Source organism: Salvelinus alpinus, chromosome 17, assembly GCF_045679555.1.
Source record: "Salvelinus alpinus chromosome 17, SLU_Salpinus.1, whole genome shotgun sequence".
NCBI classification, from domain to species: Eukaryota; Metazoa; Chordata; class Actinopteri; order Salmoniformes; family Salmonidae; genus Salvelinus; species Salvelinus alpinus.
The window spans coordinates 31,209,477-31,219,749 of record NC_092102.1 but is presented as its reverse complement, the minus strand read 5'-3'; the positions used below and the strand labels follow the sequence as shown (position 1 = coordinate 31,219,749).

General features: G+C 44.8%; 1 protein-coding gene across 3 annotated transcripts in view; it reads left to right on the top strand.

Moving 5' to 3' along the window:
* Window positions 1–225: 225 nt before the first annotated feature.
* The window catches only part of LOC139542750 (mitogen-activated protein kinase kinase kinase 12-like), a 13,043-nt gene continuing 2,995 nt past the window's right edge, over window positions 226–10,273 (top strand). Inside the window, exons 1-13 of one of the 3 annotated variants that reach the window (XM_071348547.1) lie at window positions 226–457; window positions 1,889–2,436; window positions 3,343–3,526; window positions 3,753–3,944; window positions 4,092–4,250; window positions 4,351–4,509; window positions 4,730–4,838; window positions 5,079–5,188; window positions 5,533–5,649; window positions 5,927–6,061; window positions 6,237–6,948; window positions 7,054–7,118; window positions 7,369–7,666. In XM_071348547.1, coding sequence (XP_071204648.1) covers window positions 408–457; window positions 1,889–2,436; window positions 3,343–3,526; window positions 3,753–3,944; window positions 4,092–4,250; window positions 4,351–4,509; window positions 4,730–4,838; window positions 5,079–5,188; window positions 5,533–5,649; window positions 5,927–6,061; window positions 6,237–6,948; window positions 7,054–7,118; window positions 7,369–7,666 — 2,838 coding nt within the window. In that variant the 5' untranslated portion in view covers window positions 226–407. Of the gene's footprint in view, window positions 458–1,888; window positions 2,446–3,342; window positions 3,527–3,752; window positions 3,945–4,091; window positions 4,251–4,350; window positions 4,510–4,729; window positions 4,839–5,078; window positions 5,189–5,532; window positions 5,650–5,926; window positions 6,062–6,236; window positions 6,949–7,053; window positions 7,119–7,368; window positions 7,667–10,273 lie in introns of all 3 variants that reach the window. The other 2 variants (XM_071348546.1, XM_071348548.1) reach the window with 2 other exon arrangements.

The window sequence follows — 10,273 nt, the reverse complement described above, 5'->3', positions numbered from 1 at the left end:
TTGGTGGGAAAATGATTAGCTATACCACATTTGAACCATTAATTGTGTGTGTAATTTAGAGATTTCCGAAGACATAACTAAGTAGTCAGTGGAACAGACATGACACGAAGACAGTTGATTAAACTTTGCTGAAAAGATGGAAACCACTGTACAGTTTTGTGGGGGCGATATTCACGCCCCCATGTGGGTTTGCAACTCCGTGACGTCAATTCAGCACTGGGAAGGAGACAGCTCCCTCCCTCCCCCAACCCTGCGCGCCTCACGTTCCATGGGTCCCCGGTTATTGATAACACAATTTGCCAGCTGGGATTCGTTCTGATAACGTGAACTCGTGGGAAGGGTCTTTCATGCAATAAAACGACAGACAGTCCGGAGAGGAAAAAACGACGATTGCTCTTCATTATTGCATGCTGAACCCACCCCTTACTCGAGAACGCGACAGCAACCAGGCAGAAAGGTAATGGAATGTCATTATATTAATTATATTAGATCAAATATTATGATGAGATATTCAGATGCGTTGCCTCATGCAATGTACTCTGTTCGCATTAGCATAGGCTACCACCAGGTCAATCTGGCAGAAAATGCATACTCGTCGATTAATACGAAAAATCATATTTCTGCATCAGCATCATAGTCTATTACGAAATATTTTGTGTTGGTGCCAAAATTCACTAAATCTACAGACGCTGCGGCAGTTAGACTTGGCATGGACTCGTACGGTTCGGGCATTAATTGACGTACGTCGACTGTGATGCTAGTGAGTGTCATCATCACATCCGTGGTTATTTAAAGATTGATCTTCCTGCGCTTGTGTGAGAAAGTGCTCCTTCACACAGGCCCAGTGTTTTTCCCATTTCACGCTCTCTATTCGCTCGAGAGTCGCGGTTCTCATGCTGGGCTACCGTGTAATGTGAATTGGCTACATGTGGCAATTCTCTCTCCCTCCCTCCCTCTTACACACACACACACACACACACACACACACACATACACACACGCACCTCAGTGGTTAGGGTTGCAATTTCGTCATATTCTGCAGAACTAAAATGTCAGGACTGAAACACATACATTATTGTATATGTATAGTTTGCAGCATTAAACTGTCAAGCCAAGCATGTATCAGGACCATAAGTGTCATTCAATGCATACAGTACCAGGAGAGGCATAGTACTCATCCTTATTGATTCCAGCAGTGCATCATCCATATCCATCACAGTGTAAAACAAGATATAGGCTATCCTGACCTATGGTGACCCTCCTACAGGAATCACCCTGGAGATAAAGGTCAGGTCTATTTTGTAGTCAGTGCTATGTCCTTGGTTCATTCATAAAACTATTCCCCATTGACTAGCCTTGTAATTACCAGACTGATTACCACTGTCGCGAACATTCATGTAAGCGTGCAAGATCAGGCGGCTTGAGAGGCTACTGTTTGACTGCCTCAATCCCATTCATAAATATTAAGATGTGGTCTGCTGAATAATTGAGGCTTTTGTCTTTATTGAGGAGAAACTGGACGTAATGGTTGACTTGCTCTCACAGGAGTTTTCTTTAAAGAAAGGCAGAGTAAGATTTCTTCTTTTTTTTTCTCCCTCTCCTCTCCTGCAAAGTAAGGCCCATCTGTCTGATGGTTCATCTGTTACAGACAGTCATTCTGCATAGTACTTGATTACAATAATCTATAATTTACCTCAACTATGTACTATACTGACAAGGCCAAACACACATCACACACTGTTTTAAAATGAGAAGTCTAGATACAGGTCTATTTCATCAATGGACAGCTCTGAAACAGCCAAAAGACTAGGCATCAATGAATTATACTGATTTATAGTGACTCATTGCCTTTTTCCTCTCCTATTCATCTTTGTGTCACTCCATCCAGGCCTCCCCTTCTCCCTCTCTACTCCTGTACATCCTTGGTTACTGTGTTGTGGGACCCCCTGATGAGTGGGACCTGCCTCCATGAGCCCCACGCCCCCTCCCTCTCAGGCTTCAGCACCCCCATCTCAGAACCTACCTTCCGCAGGCTGGATGTAGACCCCCCCGCCTGCACCCCAGAGACCGACCTGACCCCCACCCAGTGTGTCCTCCGCAACGTGCTGTGCATCGACACAGGTGGGGCACCAGTTGTGTCAGGCGGAGGTGAGGGGTGCCCCCACACCTGTGGCAGCAGCCCGACCCCTAGCAACGGGCCCCCGGCCCACTTTGACAACAGCGTGCTGAAGTTGCACGAGCATGAAGCCTGCCAGTGTGGGGGCGGGGAGGAGGCAGGGCTTAGCTCAGAGGCTGGGGCCATCCACAGCCAATCAGACAACATCCGGCTGCAGCAAGGAAGTGGAGGGTTCCTGGAGGGGCTGTTTGGCTGCCTGAAACCCGTCTGGACCATGATCGGGAAAGCCTACTCCACCGAACACAAGCATAACCCGGAAGGTGCGTGGAGTGAGTATAACAGCCAATTCTATGTCAATTCACAATTTTCACAAGGTCTCCTGTGTTTAACAAAGACGTTTGTATACTTTTAGGATACTGAATACCTAACCAATACATGAGAGACACTTCAGGATATTTTACTCTGCGTAGGATATGTAATGTACGACACCGAATCTTTTGTCACTTGAAATGTTAGATAGTCAAGATGTTGAGGTAAATCCGCACACCATGTTGATGCATTATATATAAAGGTTCAACTTGACTTAATTTCATTATGGAGGTACATCACTAAAATGGCTTCCATTTTCCTCTCTGTTTATCTCTCACTCCTGCCACCATGCCCCACTTTCTCTTTACACGCCCCCTACAATGCTGCTGATGTTACCTGTGCACTAGACTTATTCACAGTTAGATACAGATGACACCAGCAGCTGCCTCCACAGCAGCAGGTCCCTGGAGACCACAACACTTCTCATGAAGAATTCTCCTGCTTGTCTCTCTTATCCCGCCTACTGGCTTCTCTTTCCTCACAGTGACCAAATTCTCAGTCATTCATCTATCTAATGTACTCTCATGACAGATGATGGAGGGAGGAGAGATTAGATTTGGGGAGATGTGCAGCTGTTTGCCTCTACATCTCTCCCCAACTGCCATCGTACTGTACTGTATACTGAGCATATTGATCGAATCGTAGCTATGATGGTACCACGGGGAAAACACCTACTAATTTGTCGATGTAAAGTACCTTTTTTCACAGGAAGGCTTCCTATCTGTAGACTAATATAAACAGATGATGAGGTTTATATGATACTTCTCAGCTGGTCTGCTTACTGGCCTGGAGTCCTCTCCATCTGCCGCTCATGGCCTGTGACTGACTGTTTGCTTGTGTTGATGTTGTGTTTTTAGAATCCTGGGAAGTTCCATTTGAGGAGATCTCAGACCTGCAGTGGGTGGGCAGCGGGGCCCAGGGTGCCGTCTTCTTGGGGAAGTTCCATGGAGAGGACGTGGCTGTCAAGAAAGTCCGGGACATCAAGGAGACGGAGATCAAGCACCTACGCAAACTCAAGCACCCCAACATAATCACCTTCAAGTGAGGAAAACTCCCTGACCCAGACCCCAAGAAAACAGTAGAGATTTATATGAACATATCAACTGTTCGTCCGTGCTATTGTAGCCTTGACCAGCAGTAACTAGCACTCCATCAAGACTGACATCATCAGACACAGACTTTTTCAAATGTTGTCTTCTTTATACTTGTCTCTCTGCCTCCTCTCTCCCTCTCCCCATTCCACCTACCCCCTCTCTCACTCTCCCAGGGGTATCTGCACCCAGGCTCCCTGCTATTGTATTCTGATGGAGTACTGTGCACAGGGCCAGCTGTACGAGGTGCTAAGGGCGGGCAGGAACATCACCCCCTCCCTACTCATCGACTGGGCCATGGGCATTGCCGGGGGCATGAACTACCTACACCTCCACAAGATCATCCACAGAGACCTCAAGTCCCCCAAGTGAGTCACTGTGCTGGGTATTATCAAAACCATCTGCCTATAGACCAGAAGGCCCCAAAGTAAATCAATTAGCTCTTTCTTTAAAAAATGTATTTTCTGGCTTAAGAACATCTAAAAAAAAATAGTTTTTTGCTCTATCCATGGCAGTATGCTGATTACACATGATGACTTGGTGAAGATCTCTGACTTTGGCACCTCCAAGGAGCTCATTGATAAGAGCATGAAGATGTCTTTCGCTGGTACGGTGGCCTGGATGGCCCCAGAGGTCATTCGGAATGAACCCGTATCAGAGAAGGTGGACATCTGGTAAGTGAAGGAATTCAACTTATTGACCATAGAAAAGAGGACCAATGCAATTCCGTCTCTGATCAGTGATCACTAATATAAAGAGTGTTGTGAACTGCAGGTCGTTTGGGGTGGTGTTGTGGGAAATGCTGACCGGGGAGGTCCCCTATAAGGATGTGGACTCCTCCGCCATCATCTGGGGGGTGGGCAACAACAGCCTGAACCTCCCTATCCCCAAGAGCTGCCCCGATGGCTTCAAAATCCTCCTGAGGCAGTGCTGGTGAGTGAAGATGGAGGAAGGGATGGTGGGAGGGAGGGAAGGAGGGGTAGAAAGAGAGGGATGGTGGAAAAGAGGAGAGAGAGGAGAGAGGAGGTAGTGGAAATAGATAGAGGGAAATTATTTCCTTTGAAATCTTTCCTAGGTAGACTTGGCCCATGTAGATCCATAATGATTATACAGTAGATATACCAAATTTGTCTCTGACTCCTTGGTTTTGCAGGAACTGTAAACCCAGAAATAGACCCTCTTTCCGTCAGATCCTCCTCCATCTGGATATAGCCTCAGCTGATGTACTCTCCACCCCACAGGAGACATACTTCAAGTCTCAGGTAGCCTACTGTACACTATGCCACACACACACAACATAATGAATGTATACACAAACAAACACATTCACATTCACACAAACGCACACACACACACACATAAAAACACACACACACACACACACACACACACATACACACACACACACACACACACACACACACACACACACACACACACACACACACACACACACACACACACACACACACACACAGAGTGTCTAAGTCTGTGTTGGGCAGGCTGAGTGGCGGGAGGAGGTGAAGCAGCACTTTGAGAAGATTAAGTCTGATGGCACCTGTCTGCACCGACTGGACGAGGAACTGATCAACCGACGCAGAGAGGAGCTCAGGTCTGTACCACAACACTCTGACAGACAGAGTTACTCTTCTCTTTTACCTGCTGGAAGTGATGCAATGCCAGTATTGTATAACAGAAAGCCACCAGTGCCTTGTTATGAGCTGTGTAACTACAGTACAGCAGTCCAGGGTCACGTAGACAGGCAGTTTCACTAACATCAAATGGCTCCAGTTCCTTTGCCCTTCCTTTATCTACCTTTGGAGATATAAAAAAGAAAGAAAGAGATGGAGGGAAGAAATAAAATAAATAGGCTCAGGGCGCATTTCTGTTACACAGCATTTGGATTCTTTCATGCGTAAACATGATGTCACTTCTTGTGCACTGTTTTCTATTCAGGCACGCTCTGGACATCCGTGAGCACTATGAGAGGAAACTGGAGAGGGCCAACAACCTCTACATGGAGCTCAATGCTGTCATGCTGCAGCTGGAGCTCAAAGAGAAAGAGCTACACAAGTAGGTGGATACGTCAGGCAAAGCACTTCAATGCATGTGGAGTTGTTCAGCAAATTCTCAGATCATTTATATAGAAAATTCTAATTTAGCACATCAATCATATCAGCTAGTATGGTATATAGACATACTGAACATGCAGTGTTTGAAAATAAGTGGATAATAAGTATTTGGTAATTAGGGTTATAGAAGATACAAGTCATAGAAATAGAGTATGTAGAACAGAGTAGTTACTGGATTTCGCATGCAATCAACTTTAATCGTGTTGATGTGTACCTAGGAGAGAGCAGTCTTTAGATAAGAAGTTTCCAGGACTGTTCAAGCACCACAGCTCCAGACAGACTAGCTCCTCCAACTCCATGGACAAACTCATCAAGAAGAGAAACGTCCCACAGAAACTGCCCTCTGGAAAGAGGTGAGCGTTAGTTCCGAGAGCCAAAAGCATAGGAGGCAAGGGTAGTTCTAATGTGAACCCAATGCAGAATTAACTTACTCATGTAACCCAATTGAAAGCACTTTAAATAAATGTGTAATCAGATTATATCACAATGTATCTGACCATTGTTTTCTATTCTATCCTGTTCTCACAGGCCAGACATCCTCAAGTCAGAGGTGATCATTCCCAAGATGGATTCCTCCGTGATGCAGGTCACCATCCCCTCCTGCCTCAACAGGGGCTCCACGTCTCCTAGCCGCTCACGGAGGGTCAAGACCCGCCACCGCAAACCTGGCAAGGGCAGCAGCGGGGACCTGGCTGGCCTGAAGGCCACTCAACCCTCCCCTGGCGGGGACAACCCTGCCCAGGCCAACAGCTTCAGCACGGAACCCTCTAAGCAGCTCCTGGACCCCAGCGCAGTCTTGCGGGCCCTGGGCCACGAGCAGCAGCAGAGGCAGCTGTCCTCCTCCAGCCCAGACCTCATATGCACCACGCTGGCAGCTGAGGGCCAGGGGAAAGGAGAGACCACCATGGGGGGTCTGGAGAAGGGTGGCAGCCTGAGTGCCTCCGCGGGCCTGGGGGGGTCCGAGCGGGCCGTGGCGGGTCTGGATGACCTCACGGAGACGACCCCGCATAGCAACACGCCCAGTGAGGACGCAGCATCATTCCCATTCTCTAGCAGCCCAGACTCGCCATGTGGGAGGGGGGTGGCCGCCGGGAAGGGGTCTGTGCTGGGTGCCCCACGCCTGCCCCACGATGGGGACGATAAGGAGGAGGGAGTGAGTGGTGTGAGGTTACCCCGGGTGGCGTCAGGGCACCTCACCCCCTCAGCTATCCTGTACAGGGCAGCCATCACACGCAAACAGGTACAGTCCCAATGAAAAGCTAGTCATGTTCAGTATGTACTCTCTCCTTTCATCTCTGTGAATGTGTTTAGCTAACTCCCTCTGTTCTATGGGCTGTGTCCACAGAGGCGTGGCGTGTCTTCAGAGGAGGAGGGGGAGGTTGACAGCGAAGTGGAGTTGCCACGGAGACGGTGAGAATGTTGCTGTACTCCAGTACCCAAAAAACTACCCGTAATCTACCTTTGTCTCATCATTGATCTGTGATATGATTTTAGGAGTTATTATGAAAATGACAATCAGAGATGTTTTGTGTTGCTAGTATAAATGAATCTGCAAGTGACATGCAGTATGATGACTATTAATTATGGAATTAATCAAAACTGAAACAAAAGTGGATTCTTCCATCTCCCTCTTCTCTTCTCTCATGTTCGTTCTCCCCAGACGTCCGACCAGCATCAACCAGTGCCAGTCGGGGTCCACCTTCAGTTCAGAGAACCTCTCTGTGTCAGACGACGAGGAAGGTCACACCACCGACCACTCCCACAGTGGCACGCCGGACGTGGTCAGCACCAACACGGACGACCGTCTGTACGACCGCAACGATGACCTCCTGTCGCAGGGGTCAGAGTTCCCGGCAGACAACATGGACCTGGCGCAGGCCTCTGACGGGCTGTCTGAGAAGAAAAGTGCTCTGGGCCAGGTCAAAGCCCTGCTAGATGCTGCACAGAATCCTAATGAGGTAACACAATCTGATACTGGCACTTGCGTAGTGCACACCCCCGCAGCCCCTGCAAGATGGGGGGTCCACGAGCTTTGACCTAGTTTTAAAAATCCCTTTTTTTTTATAGTTAAATGTTTTTTATTCAGTTCCATTATTTGAGCTTAAAATGTACATTTATGGGAATTTTATAAGGGAAAAGTTTTTGTTTTTGAAATACTTTCAATATTATAAATGTCCATGTCAGTTCTATGCTTGGAAATGCCGTTGTCCAGAGCAAAGCATCCCAATTTTTTTTGCAATAATGGATTAGCTGAAAAATTATCTTATGTAGTTTCTTGCAATATCCCTCTGTGACTTTAAAGAATATTTTTCTCAAAACTTTAATTCCTCAAAGATGTTTCCAGTGGTCAACTCCTGTGCATACCACTTGAAGAAATATTCAGAAAAACACCAAATCCTTCAGATTTTTGTCTATTGTCAACTCAACTCCATCAGAGTACTGAAAGATCTGATAGAAAGGTTATGTTTTTATTTGGGATTTTCAAATTAATAATTTTCCATATTTTACAAATGTTTGTATTGAACTTTAATTTTTGAGGCAAAAATATGTCTGTTTTGAGTATCTGTTGTCAAATCCGTCAGTGGCTTGTCAACCCGTCTCTGATGGCTAACCCCCTTATAATATATATTTTTGTCAATATTCTGAATTATTTTTTTATTACTAGCTAGGTTTACATCCAATTGGCGACAGATTTTCAAGCGAATACTCCAGAATCTGCAAAAAGAGAATATGCGCATTTTCCCACCAGTGTTATGTTTCCACTAAATGGACAGATGACGTAGTGCATACAAAATGTACTTTTTCGTGATAGTTTTGTCACAAAAACTGTTGCTTTAAATAGCAAATGTGCCTACATCGGTCTTGGCGCCTGCGCTCTAGCCAACAGCTTGCAGATACAGTGCGGGTAGCCAGTGCGGGTTGTCTAGTCTACATGATGAGATTCTTATGAATAAGAGCAAGAATATTTGTATTTGTTAAACGGTAGTCAAGCATCGACCATCATATCACCAGAATAAGACCCTCGATATTTATTGGAAAGCAGCATCAAGCTCATAACCATGTACTTTCCACACCCTGTGAAGTTCATCATAATTTATTTCATATGTAGCCTATAAACTGCATGGTTTCCTGAGTCGTAGTGGGAGAACCACGTGACTCCAAATTTACTTCGAAATTATGGTTATTTTATCAATATTCGCGCATAACGACGTTTCCAACATAATACATTTTACCGACACAAAAAGATCCCACCATGTCGAACGAACAAATTATGTCGCCGTTTATAAAATGACACTTCCTGTTTCCATCACAGTTGTGATTTTTTTTACAAGATGACTTTACTCGCATATAAACTGTGGATGGGAACGTGGTTACTGTTCTGCAACAATTTCTGCTTAACAATTTTCTCCTAAAATGACATACCCAAATCTAACTGCCTGTAGCTCAGGACCTGAGGCAAGGATATGCATATTCTTGATACCGACATATGCTTAACAATTTTTGCCTAAAATGACATACCTAAATCTAACAAACACTTTGAAGTTTGTGGAAATGTGAAATTAGGATAATAAAACACATTAAAAAGAGGACATTGTATTCTCCTTTTTCTGTACTCCCTGACGAAGGCCATGCAGCCGAAACGCGTCGGTTTTTAAACAACTTTGTTTCTATTGAACATGCCATACTAATAAAGGCATTTTAATTAATTATATGAAGAGTGCCTTGGTCCTCCTTTCTTTTTGATGACCAATTTACACCTTTTACCAAAGAGCACCTTCTATCTACCAAAATATACTATAGTGTACCTTAGTAGCGCTTCCCTTCCTCCTCTTTCTACATTAGAACTGGTATTTGTACCATCATCTTTGAAATGCAAGAGAAAAGCCATAATGTGTTATTCCAGCCCAGACGCAATTTAGATTTTGGCCACTAGATGGCAGCATTTTATGTGCTAAGTTTTAAACTGATCCAATGAACCATTGCATATCTGTTCAAAATGTTGTATCAAGACTGCCCAAATGTGCCTAATTGTTTTATTAATACATTTTTAAGTTCATAATTGTGCACTCTCCTCAAACAATAGCATGGTATTCTTTCACTGTAATAGCTACTGGAAATTGGACAGTGTAGTTAGATTAACAAGAATTGAAGCTTTCTGCCCATATCAGATATGTCTATGCCCTGGAATTTTTTGTTTGTCACTTGTTTGTTACACATGCTAATCACCTTAGCCTACGTTAGCTCAACCGGGAGGGGGCGATTCCGTAGAGGTTAAACAATTGAAGTATTTGCTGTGCAAGACCTAAGGGATAATGTTTGTTTTAGAAATGTTGTTTTATGTTTTAAATCTAAATACATGCATGCTCTTTATGGTGTCTGACGCAGTTAAAACCAGTTAATTGCATTTCTTTCTTTTTTTAAGAAAAGGAGGTTGTTCTTTTACCTGGTATGATAACTGATACTTTGGTCTATCAAAATATATATTAGACATTTTGGAAATATTAAGACTAATATTTGTGGGGAAAAATAATCCCTGTGCTCTAAAACAGCAAAATATTCTGTCA